Below are 14,690 nucleotides of genomic sequence, written 5' to 3' on the forward strand. Positions count from 1 at the left end.
AGTTAAATTTAAAAATAAATAAATAATTCCATGGTTTGCAAATCCAACTACAATATACCCTTCCATTTTTTACTCTAACTTTTGCAATCAACACCATCTCAACAACACAAAATCATTAATAATAAATGATCAATAATAATTCACATGAACATTGCATTGAACCAATACACTGCCCAACAGTCACTCATAAAGCAATTATGACTGCCCCCTGATTAGCATCAACCAGAAACTTCAATTGGCAAAAAAAAAAAACATAGCGTTCTCATTTTATCGTAAAAAATAACTAAAAAGAACTACAACATGAAGATTGTTGTCGTTCAAACCTTTGTCGAACGAGGAAGACTGGTCCAGCCACTCGGACTCCACCTTCACAGCCACAATAAAATCTGAAAATAAAACATCACACTCGAACTCAATTTTAAGGAGCATTTCTCAACAGTCATTATCAGAATATTGTATAGAAAGTCTACACCCCCTTTCAAAGTTTTTCACCTTATGTTGCTCTTTAGCCTGGAATTAAATTGCATTAAATCAGACGTTTTCCAATTTATTTACATATCGCAACCCACAACTTCCAAGTGAAAAACAAATTATGCAAATTTCAGAAAATTAATAAAAAATACAAAACTAGAATTTCTTAGTTGGATAAGTGTCCACCCCCATATAATAGCAATTATAAATTAGCTCAGGTGTAACCAAGCACCTTCAAAATCACACACCAAGTTCATTAGTCTCCACCTGTGTTAAATTGTAGTGATTCTGATTATTTCAGCATCGGGGGAAGGGGAGGTCTCTTGTGGGGCAAGCTCGAGAACGCACGTCCGAGTCGGCGCTGCTCTGTCTGTGTCAGTATCTTGTATCCCATCAGGTCTGACTTTCCGAGATCCCTTGTTTATTAGTCATCTTAGCTTGTCGGAGTGTCGTGCGGGGCGTGGAAGTTAAATTTAACACTTACATTTGGACACCACACATACACACACTTTGTTTTATATATTACGCTTGCGTGATTATACATACTAGCGTGACTCGGCGCGCTCCGCGCACCTCACCACACGTCGTTTCAGAGGGGTGGGCATCTTTGACCATTTCGGTGTCTTTTGGGTTTCATGATGTTTTGGGTCTTCAGGGCCATTTAGGTCTTCAGGATCTTTTGGATCCTCTGGGCCTTCAATGGTATTTTGGGTCTTTGAGGTGTTTTGGGTCTTCTGGGTCTTCAGAGGCTTTTGGGTCTTAAGGGTCTTCGGTGTCTTTAAGGGTCTTTGGGACTTTTTGGGTCATCCGGGTATTTTTGGTCTTCGGGGTGTTTTGGGTCTTCGGGGTGTTTTGGGTCTTCGGGTATTTTGGGTCTTTGGTGTGTTTTGGGTCTTCGGGGTGTTTTGGGTCTTCGGGGTGTATTGGGTTTTTGGGGTGTTTTGGGTCTTTGGGGTGTTTTGGGTCTTCGGGGAGTTTTGGGTCTTCGGGGAGTTTTGGATCTTCGGGGAGTTTTGGGTCTTCGGTGTGTTTTGGGTCTTCGGGGTCTTTTGGGTCTTTGGGGTGTTTTGGGTCTCGGGGTCTTTTGGGTCTTCGGGGAGTTTTGGGTCTTTGGGGTGTTTTGGGTCTTCGGGGTGTTTTGGGTCTTCGGGGTGTTTTGGGTCTTCGGGGTGTTTTGGGTCTTCGGGGTGTTTTGGGTGTTCGGGATGTTTTGGGTCTTCGGGGTGTTTTGGGTCTTCAGGGGTTTTGGTGGTCTGAAGGGTCTTGGGGAAATTAAAGGGTCATCAAAGGTCTGAGGGTTCTCAGCAGTCTTCACGCAATTAAGAGGGTTAATCAAGAGGGTGGTAATTTTATTTGAAGAAGAAGAAGAAGACGTTTTAGTCGCATCTGAACACATGCAGAGCGACGTAACCATATACGTTTGCTCTTTTATAACAAAAAGAAGATACACACGACTGGATGCGAGGATGTTACAAAATAAATACCATTTAAGTCGTCAATCACATGGTGAAAGTTATAATGTGGTAGAAACTACACTGTGTTAAAATTAATTGAACTGTTCAGTGCAGTGTTGAGAACAGCCATGCCATGATGGGGAGGTGGGGGAAGCCAGCCGGCTCTCCGCGTGAAACATTTGTGGAAGGATGTGTGGAGTTGGTTTATTAGTCAGGTTCACTATGTTTTTTCGTTCAAAATCATGGTAGATTAGCAAACCTATACATTTTTGGAAACGTTATTACATGGAAAATCTGAAAATCAATGTTTACATTTGCCAATTCCGACCAATTCGATTCGACCAATCGACCAATTCCATTCGACCAATCGCTTCGATCGACCATTCGACCATTCGACCAATTCGATCGATTCGATTCGATTCGATTCATCGAATTCGATTCGATCGACCATTCGACCAATTCGATTTGCCAATCAATTTGACCGACCTTTGCTTGTGTGGAACGGACTGTGAAAACGATGCGGACTATATTGTCGGATACGACACACAGGACAGTGATGACGAACTCTAAATGGCATATTCTGTAATCGTGTATGTTTGATGCCATTGACTGCCTGTGTATATTTTGTCATTGACTGCCTGTGTAGATGTGAAGTTATACTGACTGCTTGTGTATATCTGATTTTGCTGACTGCCTGTGTATGTTTGGTGATATGAATTATTGTGACACATTTTGATGTTATTAACTGCCTGTACAAAATGATAACATGTATTTGATTATGCAACTTATCGCGAATATAAAGACAGTATTTTGCAATTCAAAACCTTTGATTCGTGTCTTACCATTCCCCATAACACTAATTTGATACTTTCATTGGATTCCTTGTCCCTGAAAATATAGGTTTAGTATATTTTTAAAAGTTTTTAGGGTAATTAGAGGCAGAAATAGAACAAAATATGTATTTTACAGTGGCCATTTTGAAAATCCAAAATGGCCTCCATACAGGTATCTCTCCAAATGTAAACATTGATTTTTAGTTTCCTTATGCGATAACCTTTCCAAAAATGTATAGGTTTGCTAATCTACCATGATTTTGAACGAAATAGAATTTATTGACATAGTGAACCTGACTATATGGTCACAACAACCCTTGTCCTGTATTGAGGAATGATAACATCTCGTCGGGGTGACGTCGTTTCATGATTCATATTGTTACATTTGTGGGACTGTCAATCGTTTACAAAGCATGCACAGACGACGATTGGTGTTGTTTTGGGTGGATTGCGCAAGAAATGCCAGGTCAACTGTGGATCCCAAATAGGACCTTTTCGTAATTATTTTTACTTTTTCTAAAGGTTTACCCCATATCCACTCCCTTTACTCCACGTGATTTTGACTGTTGGTGGTGGAACACAAAACAGCTTTGGAAAGGATTCAACTCTTTTTCTTTGAAGCAAGAACGTGTGGGAGGAGATAGGCAGAAGAAGAGGACGAAGAAGAGCGGGTCTTGGCGGCACGTTACAAAGAGAATCCTTGCTCGTGGCGTGAACGGCTTAAGCATGTTGGTGTGAGGGACTGCATCTCTACGAACGTTCTGAAGGATGCAGTGTGCAAGAAGCAGGTGGACAAAAAGGAAAAGGGGTTATTCCGTGGAAAAGGGCACTTCTTTGGGTCTCTGCGGGGACAATCGGTGCCTCATGCTGTGAACGGGCTCGACGTGTGCTTTACGAGGGAGTCGAACTCGATGAACTTCCTGAGCTGAGGGATTTGATGTGTTGCATGAAGGAGGTTGGAGAAAGGAATCGCAGAGCGTGATGACTGGTCCATTCACTTTGTTCCCACCAAGCCCCGCTCTGACGAGCATCGATGAATCTGACCTTCAAACAAGCCTGAACCCCATTCCATTCCCATCCTCATATCTCATTTTATTTGAATTCCATGCGAATATTTTTTTTCTTTTTTATTTTGCTTCCCTTTCCCTTCTTGGGTTAGATAGAGGGTCTGTGTGTGTGATGCTGTGTCGGCCTTTCGTATCGGATGTATGTGGCCTGTGTTAGTTGTTACCTCTGCCACCAAAGGTGGATGGATGTTATGTTTTAACCCCTGTCTGTCTGTTTGTTTATGAACAAAATATCTCAAAGTTGTGGATGGATTCGGATGAAATTTGGCAGAGATGGAGCGTATGTTACCAGGACGAAATGATGATATTTTGGTGAAGAACCGGATTTGGATCAGGCTATTCGAATTTTTTGCAGCGATTTTTCATCATTGGGAGACAGGGCCAAAAACGATACATTGCAGAATATCTCAAAAAGTTGTGGACGGATTTGGACGAAACTTGGTGGACCGGAGGGTGTCTGACAAGGACAAATAGAATCGGTTTTGGTGAAGATCTGAATATGGATTCGGATATGAGAATTGTTGAATTTTGTCAGTGATTCTTCACCACTGAGTGACATGGCCAACCAGGCGGAGGTATGCTCTCGACTGAGTGCCGTTCTTGTTTCAGTCTGTCATGATTCATTAATTAAGTCCGTCATCGCACTTATATGATTTGCTTATTGTATCGTTTTGCATTCTTTGAAGTAAATTGTTTGTATTTCATTTTGTTTGCTTGACATTTTTCTAATCAGGTTGCAAGCTCCCCTGAGCTGCATTGTGGCAGTCTAAACTCTAGAGCCTCCACTGCTTGCATAAAAACAAAAGTTCAAGTTCCCCAAAACTGCTTGGTCAGCTTGCCGGTGTCGCGAAATAAATCCGTCCCCGTATAAACTCTCCCCCCCGGCGAATCTGCACCGGTATAAACTCGCCCCCCCCCCCCCCCCCGCGGATACGTTTCTCGCCCCCATCATAATAGAATCGCCCCCCATTCTCGTTTACATTTCCATTAAATAAAACATATTTGCTGAGCATTTTCTCAACAAATAAGCTCTTGGCGTTTCAATACGTGCATTATTTATCGTATTCTCACAATTTATATAATATACAGAAAGCAGATAAGGCATTGCGTGATTTTTAAATATAAATAATGATTATTTCAGTTGTTTAACATGAACCTGTTACTCCGAATTGAAATATAATTACAATATAATTATTGAAGACTCACACATATTGAGTGCAGACTCACACATATTCTCAATCTTTTAAAGACATACTTGAACACTTGATATAGTAATTATTGATAGATTTTGATGCTCACCGTGAAGACGTTACATGTGTCAGACCATGTTTGAAGAAACGACTCGTGAAATCTATAGCTAGAGTGTATATTTTCTTTTCTTGAGATTTGATATTGTTGCGAATATGAGGATTGCATTTTTTTGATTGTGTGTATTGTATTGTGGCAAATTGTTGTGTAACATTGTTTGGATGTGGCCCCTCCTGCCTCCAGAGTTGTGTAAAGGTAAAAAGGGCGTCCCGGTAGTTAATTCCATGAAACACCACATTGCAGGACACTATAAGACCCTTGTTCAGTAGCTTATATCTTTATTATGTGTTTTAGAGTAAGGCCTTGTCTTCCATTAGAATGACACTCCATTGCACCAAGTGAAAGAGATAGATTCCCTTCATTCCCATTCCCAAAAACCTCCATTCCCCCTTTTGTCGATTGGCAATTACATCCCCTCCAAAGCCGCCATTGACCACGAGGCAGGGTTGGGGAAGAAAGGCGGGTCCCCACCTCGTCATAGAGGGGAGGATTGAGTCAGCCTCACTCAACCAACCACGAACAAGGGGTTGGACTTGGAGAGGGGGTGGAGAGAAAGATCAAGGAGGTTCGCAAAGGTTGAGGGGCGGGGCCTATATAACCCGCGGCGGGACGTTCCCCAAAGAGAGTGGCAAAAAGGTCAAAGGCTGAGCTGAGCTGCGTGGTGAGGTGCAAAAGGAAAGAGCTGGGTCGTCAGAAGAGAGCTGAGTTGCAAAAAGGTCCAGGGCTGAGCTGAGCTGCGTGGAGAGGTACATGACAAAGAGAGTTGCGAGAGAGTTGCAAAAAGGTCCAAGGCTGAGATGAGCGGAGATCTGAGACGAGCTACGACAAGAGCTGAGTTGTGAGGTCCAAAAGCAGAGATCATCCGGGGAAGCGCAACAGCCTGCTATTCGTCACCTTGCTCGCCAGCGGCAGCGTCTACAGCAGCAGCAGCAGTAGTGTCTACAGCAGCAACAAGACTCGACAGCCATTTGAGGCCTGGACGGCAGTTTGGAGCAGGGCCGCGAAAGGACGGCGGCTGCCGAACGCGCCGATCGTGCTGCCAGCTCCGGACCTTCCTCTCCTTTCCAGCCATTCCTGCCAGCAAGTTCCCCATTCGTGTACGTGAATTTGTTCTGTTTGTGCTCTCCTGGGTAGTAAACCAAGTCTGTATAAGCTAGTAATTTGCACTGTGTTACCTGCTTTTTCATGTCCCCTGTAAATAATCGTGACTGCTCTTTTTGCTGATGTGTGTGTAAATAATAAACCCCGTTACTCTTCTGTACGTCTTCTTCTTCCTCTTTGCATTCGTCGTCTTAGTCGTTTCCCTATTGAATAGCTGTGGCGCGATACGGCCAACGTCTGGGTGAATCGGGTGAGTCGGGGAAAAACTGTTCGGCCGCGGTACCTCCGCTCGGTAAATAACATTCTAATGTAAAATAACATCTAAATAAAGGTAAATAAAGGTAAATAACATCTAATCTGCGGACCGTAACAATATCAATATCACATTGTTGTAATCATACATCATGATAGCGTAAATCAAAATTTTCGAATAAACCCCGCAAGTTATGATGTGCATCACCCATTCATTTTTGTGGTGCTTATTTTTGCGGATGAAATTTCGAAGAAGATGTAAATAAATGAGATTACACAAGTTTGCTTTCTTTACAATGACGAAGTGGTTTTGGTCTGAATCCCAACTCAGAGTTGGCGGTTTTAATGAAGTTTACGCAAAAGCTAATGGAGATATTTCAAATATTTATAAACACTGGGTGACATTTATTTTAAACTATATTTTATTTTAGAAATTGTCACATCTATCTATAATTCCAGTAATCTCTGTGTGTATGTGTGTGTGTCTGTGTGTGTGTGTGTTTGTCTGTGACCGCTGTTTCTCGACAACCACGGGTCCGATCTAATTGAAACTTGCCAGATATATTGCTGGGGACCTGAGGATGTGCCTTTTCAAGGTTTCATATTAATCGGAGAAGTAGTTATCGAGCTATGTCCAAAAAACGATTCAACCAATCAGAGAGCAGCGAGCTATCACGTGTGCCGAACGTGGCGAACAGACTCTGCCTCAGACGGCACATTTGAGAGCGTATTCATTTATTTCACGTTGGCAAACTATGTTGGCGCTATGTTGGCGTTAAACTATGTTTTAAAACTAATTAAAACTAATTTGCGATTCATCGTAACTGCGATATGCGACCTTCCGGACAGTCAAATGAGGACGTCACTTCCGGACTTACGGATAGTCATAGTGACGACGTACTGATGCTGAACGTGGCGAGCAGACGCTGCCTCGGACGGCACATTTGAGAGCGTATTCATTTATTTGACGTTGCAATCTGTGTTGATTGTTGTAAGGTACGATCGATTGTAGTACGCGTTTATAATAACTCTGCCGATACAGGCCCGATTAACTGCAGCGCCATCCGAGCTGCGGCGTCGGGACGATACATTCATTGTACGGTCACATCACGCACTTACGGGCACGCCCTAGTTTCAACAATTCACATACTTACGTATATGATCGATAAACAGGAATAGGAATTATTATGTTGTGTTATATAGCTCTCCCATAACGATACAAATACTGACATACATTACAAAACGCGCGTACATGGAAATTTTAAATATCGATATGAACAGAAGTGGTATTCGTCATATTATATGTTACATATTTAGTACAATACTCAAAATGTGCATACTAATAGTCGTAGTATACAATACAGGGACACAATATAAATCAAAACGATTAGACTTTAGAATGAGACCTTCTGGTTTGAAAATACGTTTAGATTAATGTTAGACTAGATTAGATTAACTGGTTCGCAGTGCAATGAGTAAGAAAACTACATACTCAAGAACAAGAAATAAATTCTGATAAACGCACACATTACGATCTCCGAAACGGATAATCAGTTGATAATCTGGTAATCAATGTCACTTAAAACTGTGCCCCAGCATATGTGCATGAAAGTTTGATGTAGGTGGGAGAGGGGCAGAGGTATTTAAATGACTACCATTTAATTAATCTGACATGCTTGGGGCTTTTTTGTATTTCAGTATTGTTACGGATACCGGCCCTAATTATGGTGGTTCTTGTTATCATGGTTTTTTTTTGGGTTTTTTTGTATACAAGATCGAGGCTCGTGAAAGAGCCAACATTAATCACACAGAAAGACAAACAGACACATAAAACAAATAACATCGGGAGCGGTAGACAAGATGGGGAGAGAGGGGGAAGGACACAAACACAACGAGACATGGAGACATCGAGAGATCTGTGGGAGGGAGAGGGCTTTGGGGGGGAGGCATGGGAAGGGGTGGGGGGTGGGAGAGGTATAAAACATATGGACGCTGCCAGGACTTCCAGGAAAGAAGTTGGAATTTCAAACATGGTGGATCTGGGGTGAATTAGTGGGGGGTAGAAAAGATCAAGGTTTTGGATTTGTATACTGAATCGAGGCTCGTGAAAGAGCTGACATTCCAGAACCCCCCCCCCCCCCCCATGACATTTACTTCACAAACAAATCAACCAGACAAACAAAATATATAAAAAGAGGGAGCAGAAGACAAGAGAATGGGAAGCACACAAACACTTGAGAGCGCACAACATTTGAGAGCAGGGAGATGTGTGGGAGGGAGAGGGCTCGGGGGGAGGAGGCGTGGGAATGGGTGGGGGGGGGGGTGGGGGGTGGGAGAAGTATAAAACACAAGGACACCAAGGACTTCCAGGTCAGAAGTTGGTATTTCAAAAAGTGGCATTGGGGTGAAATTATCGGGGATAGAAAAGATCAAGGTTTTGGATGGGGGAAGATAAGAGATGGTGGTGAACAGCTGTTTTAAAGACCTGGAGGGTGGAGTGGGATTGAAGAGAGTGAGGGAGTTTGTTCCAGAGGCGGGAGAAAAGAGAAATGAAAGAGTGAAGGTGAGCAGAGAGCCGAGATTTCGGCAGTTTAACCATCAGAGGGTTGCTGGCAGATCTTGTGCGACCTGTAGGAATATTTGGGGGACAGAGCACAGAGAGAGCGGGGGGAGCAAGGCCGGAGAGGAGTCGGTAGAAGACAGAAAGACCACCTACCTGCCTGCGGTGAGTGAGTGAAAGGCCCTCAGAGATAGCTTCATCGCGGGAGATTCCAATGATTCTGAAAGCTTTGGATTCAACAGCGTGAAGCCGAGCCAGGTGTGAGGCAGGAGCACCAGCCCATAGGGGAGAACAGTATTCCATTGAGCTGCGGATGAAAGCCTTGTATGTGGTGAGGAGCTCAGGTGTGCCTAGGAAGGACTTCGCACGACGGAGGATGCCCAGTCGGCGACTGGCTTTGGAGGCCAGCTTGGAAATGTGGTTTTCCCAAGAAAGATCATGGCAGATAGTGAGACCCAAAAGCTTGAGCGACAGAAATTCTTGGAGAGAATTGTTGAGAAAGTAGATGGGAGGGTTGTCCAGTCGATCTTTTCGGAGAGACATAGTAAGAGTGTGAGATTTGTCAGGATTGAAAGACATGTTCCACTTGTTTGACCAGTCTGTGATTTTGTCCAGGTCTTCAGAGAGTGAGGAGGCTGCAGACTGCCGATCTGAGTGAAGAGGAATGGAGCGGCAGAGAGTGGAGTCATCAGCAAAGAAAATGTCGATTCTAGATGATGCTTATTGTGGCTGGTAAAATGTCGCCGGAAATCGGATCGTGACCCGGAAGAGAAGGAGGGGGGAGGGAAGAAGCGGCAGAGGATCGTGAGCCGACGTTTCTGATTGCAGCTCCAGACCGAGCAGTCAAACGTACAGTACAAGGGAACTTTGCCTCCTTGGAAAAGAAGTCCACGCGATAGGAGATCGCCGGATTGCTGCGTAGCCTGCGTAGTCGGGTATCCTCACTGAGGTTGCCGAGTATCCTTACCTCCAAATCCGGGTGCGAGAGAAAGCCGTCCGCCATCTTCGACAGCGCACAACCGGCAGTGACCAGGTTTTTGTGTCGTGTCGGCCGGGCGTAATTCTCCGGTGGCTTGCCGGGGACGGCTGTACAAGGCAGTGGCTTTTGGAGGGTTATTGAGGAGACTCGCGGATTGAACCGCAACCGTGTACGTACCAGAAATCGGCTTTGGGAGGTACCCATTCTACCGCTATCGTGCTGGGGATTGGACCACGTGACCTGCGGGTTGGTTCGATCGTCTACGCCTCCACTGATTGGAATCGGAAATTGATTCCACGATCGCTGGAGGGAATCGACGTCGCCTGGGAGGAGTCCAGAGACATTGGGGAAAGGGCCGTGAGTTTGGGGGTTAAGGGACCCGATAAGGTGGTGCCACCTGCAGATAGGAATTATATGGTGAAGTGCTGTACTAATTGGGGTCGTGATTCCTGTGTGGGATTTATAATATATTGTGGTTTGTTCGTAACCCTTGGTGTGGACTCATTATTGATTGGCTTGTTTTCAACCAAGGACAACACATCTTTCTGCCAGGGACTTCCTCGGTGTTCAGAGGTTTACCGAGACCAGAGGATAGGGAAGGACCCCCCAACAGTATTTAAATATCATTCATACCACTGTCCTCTCATCCTTGCTTGAGAAGTCACTGCTATCACAAGTTATTTCATCACCATGGATGCTCCAGAGGTGACATATCTGACAGACTATCTTGAATCTGGTACCTATCCTACTGATTTTGACAAGGAAGATAAGCGGCGGTTAAGAGAGAAGGCAGCATCTTTTACGACAATCGACAGGGTCCTGTACCACAAAGGCAAAGATGGCAAGAAGCAGAAGGTTGTCATCGGAGATGACGAGAAGCAGAAAGTCATGGAATCCCTTCACTCCGACCTCGTTGGGGGATGACATTTTGGCCAGAACGCAACTATAGTGAAGATCAGCGAGAGATTTTGGTGGAACAAGATGACCAACGACATACGTGAATTTTGTAAGAAATGCCAGAGATGTCAAAAAGCGAACACCAACAACAGACCTCATGTTGCTATGTCACACCCTGTTCCGGTAAAAGACCTTTTCCATCGCTGGGGAGTTGACCTTATTGGACCATTGAAGGAGACGGCCGACGAGAAGCGTTATGTCATCGTTGCCACTGAGTATCTGACCAGATGGGTTGAGGTTGATTCATTAAGCGACAAATCTGCTGACAGTGTTCATGCTTTTCTGATGGGACTGGTGTTTAGGTTCGGCGCAAGTAAGGTTCTCCTTCACGACCAAGGTCGCGAATTTTGTAACTCTTTGGTGAAGCAGTTGTGTGACATCCTTGATACAGACCAAGCAATGACAACTGCTTATCATCCACAAACGAACGGTTTGACAGAATGTTTCAATAAGACTATGATAACGCAGCTTATGAAGATTATCAACGACGAATGTGACGATTGGGACAAGTACCTGCAGCCCATTGCATTTGCCTACCGGACAAACCCACAAGCCTCAACGAAGATGTCACCTTTTGAACTCCTCTATGGTCAGAAGGCCCGATTACCTGTTGATCTGCAGACCCCCACTGACGCAGAGGACTCATCGCTGCCGTCACAACCTGACCCAGATACTGTCGCAACCCGGATTAAGCAGTTGGCTGATGCCATTCCACGTCGACGTGCTACTGCCCGAAGCAACATTGAAGCAGCCCAGGCCAAACAGAAGCAACGTTATGATATCAAGCACAGTGGTCCCATGCTTAAGGTAAACAGGAAGCAATGCATAATTGAAATTTGCAATCTAACTATGTAATCGTCAGTAAGTCATTGTGTTGAAATGGAAATCTCGCAACAGATCCGTCGTGAACGGATGAATATGAACAATTGAGTTATTGCAAATTATATAAATGAAATATAACATGTTTTAACATGTACATCGTGATGAGGTATCTGATTGGTTTGACATCTTGGGCATGCATACGGTAATCTTTCGACACATATTTACACAGATGGGTAACTAATTCTTTTTTTTTCTAGGTCGGCTATCAGGTTGCCTGTGTCAATCGTTGACGAGAGACACGGATGGGTGATAAGCTAGCAGCCCGCTTCCAGGGACCTTATGTCATCCACCAAGTCCTTGGCAAAGGATTGTATAATCTACAGAAGGGGTCTTCTGTTCTGAAGGAGAAGTACAACGCCGCGAACCTCAAGAGATGGTACAACGGAGAAAAAGCAGATGCCACCATCTCTTCCAGTATCCACCAGTCTGCGCCGACTCCTTCTGCAACATCTCCATCTGACTCACTGCCATCCTTGACATCTCCGAATCATGGACCGAGTTCACCATCCCAACCATTGGAACCAGCCTCCCCAACGACATCACAACCATCCTCCTCATCAGTGACTTCGGAAATGCGCCCGATCCTCACAAGAAGTGAATATCACAAACAATGAAGAACGAGAGATCCAGTTCATCCCGACGAATGCCTCGTGGCGAAGATTCAACTGCAAAAAACTGGATATTCCAAAATCACATGGTCGATGGCCAGTTTGAAACCCAGGTGTCCTGGATGGCAGTCCCAAAAAATAGATCACATAGTTGGTGACGGAAACTGTCTCTTTCGGGCCATCTCCAAGGAGATTTGTGGAAGCGAATCCCAAAATGGTGTCATCAGATCGAAGGTCGTGGACATTCTCGCTGATGCTAAATATCGACATCACTTTGAAGGATACTCTGGACATCCTGATATGACCCATACCAGTATTTGCCATCCAGTGGTATGGAGAAAAACTCTGTCTGGGCAACAGATGTAGAAATAGTCACTGCTGCTTCCCTGTTGAATACAGCGATCACCATACACACTGAAGACAGGCGTGGCCAAAGAAGATGGATGAGATATGATCTCTTGTGTGTCGTCCCACCTGTGAGTGAAAGTGACTTTACATGCATGATTTACCTGACTAACTACCATGAACACTTTAATTGTGTTATTGACGTTTAAATTACGGAATCAGTGAAGCATGTGTGAGAATCAGGTTTGAATCATTTGGCAGATGCCAGATATACTTGCATGTACCTACATTAAGGCGAATTAAATAGAACCCATGGGTATCTGGGACATTGAGGCTTGTGAGAAACGTGTTTGTTTTTTTGTTCTAAAAACTACCATTTGCATTTTACACAAATGTTTGAAGGTGCAGTCTTTTGAGGAGGACTAAGTGATCGAGTAAATGTCGATCATTGTTTGGTATATTATGGTCAGTTTCCATAAGACCTTCGTAGAAAGTTTTTACCATGTAAAAACTTCTTTTTTTCTTCTTTTTTTTGTATACTGAATCGAGGCTCGTGAAAGAGCTAACATTTATTTCACAAACAAATCAACCAGACAAACAAAATATACAAAAAGAGGGAGCGGAAGACAAGATGGGGAGAGAAGGGGAAGCACACAACCACAACATTTGAGAGCAGGGAGAAGTGTGGGAGGGAGAGGGCTTGGGGGCAGGAGGCGTGGGAAGGGGAGGGGGAGGGAGCGGGGGGGGGGGGGGATTGATTGACATCATTAATTTCTGTTAGTATAGTAATGGTGTGTGTATGTGTGTGTGTGTGTGTGTGTGTGTGTGTGTGTGTGTGTGTGTGTGTGTGTGTGTGTGTGTGTGTGTGTGTGTGTGTGTGTGTGTGTGTGTGTGTGTGTCACATCGAAATCATTACTGAATGTTGGCATCTATAATATATTAATTTCCAGCGTTCAGTACTTTGTATAATATAGATGCAGCCACATGAAAAAGTAAGTACACCCCATGTAAAGTTTTGACTTTTTCAACAAATTTCAACATACAGCTATTTGATCTTCATTTCAACAATATTGATAGATAAAGGTGATATAATATAACAAATATCATGAAACATTTACATTTTGTAGTCCATTGTATAATTTAAATAAACATAAATGCAAATTTCGCATGTGGAAAAAGTAAGTACACCCTTCGCTCTAATAGGTAGGTGGTATTGCCCCCTTTGGCAGAAACAACCTCAAGTAGGCGTTTCTTATAACTGTCTACCAGTCTCTGACATCGACTGGGAGAAATTTTTGCCCCCTCCTCCATGCAGAATTCTTTCAGCTGTGCGATGTTTGAGGGGTTTCTTACATGCACAGCTCGTTTCAAATCCCCCCACAACATCTCGATGGGATTTAGATCCGGGCTTTGACTTGGCCATTCCAGAACCCTCCATTTCTTTATTTTCAGCCATTCCTTGGTGGATTTACTGGTATGTTTAGGGTCATTGTCATGTTGCAAGGTCCACCTTCGGTTGAGCTTCAACTTTCCGACAGTTGGCCTCACATTATCCTCAAGCTCCCTCTGGTACAATGAAGAATTCATCGTGGATTCTATGATGGTGAGCTGCCCAGGCCCTGATGCAGCAAAGCTGCCCCAAACCATAATATTTCCACCACCATGCTTTTCAGTTGGTATCAGGTTCTTGTGGTCAACTGCTATCTTTGGTTTTCGCCAAACATGTCTTCTGATACTGCGGCCAAATAGCTCTACCTTTGACTCATCTGCCCAGAGCACATTGTTCCAGAAGTGCTGCTCTTTGCCTCGGTGTTCATTGGCAAACTTTAGTCTTGCCCTGATGTTCTTTCTGGACAGCAAAGGTTTCCTCCTG

At 44.1% G+C, this 14,690-nt stretch overlaps 1 protein-coding gene across 1 annotated transcript in view; it reads right to left on the minus strand.

Moving 5' to 3' along the window:
- LOC137411778 (uncharacterized) overlaps positions 1 to 14,690 on the minus strand; it is a 188,442-nt gene that overhangs the window by 142,002 nt on the left and 31,750 nt on the right. Inside the window, exons 7-9 of the mRNA XM_078777303.1 lie at positions 12,784 to 12,886; positions 10,829 to 10,968; positions 324 to 386 (exon numbers count right to left, since the gene is read on the minus strand). Of these exons, the coding sequence (XP_078633429.1) occupies positions 324 to 386; positions 10,829 to 10,968; positions 12,784 to 12,886 (306 nt within the window). The remainder of the gene's footprint in view (positions 1 to 323; positions 387 to 10,828; positions 10,969 to 12,783; positions 12,887 to 14,690) is intronic.

This window comes from Myxine glutinosa, chromosome 5, assembly GCF_964187855.1.
Source record: "Myxine glutinosa chromosome 5, kmMyxGlut1.1, whole genome shotgun sequence".
Lineage (NCBI taxonomy): Eukaryota > Metazoa > Chordata > Myxini > Myxiniformes > Myxinidae > Myxine > Myxine glutinosa.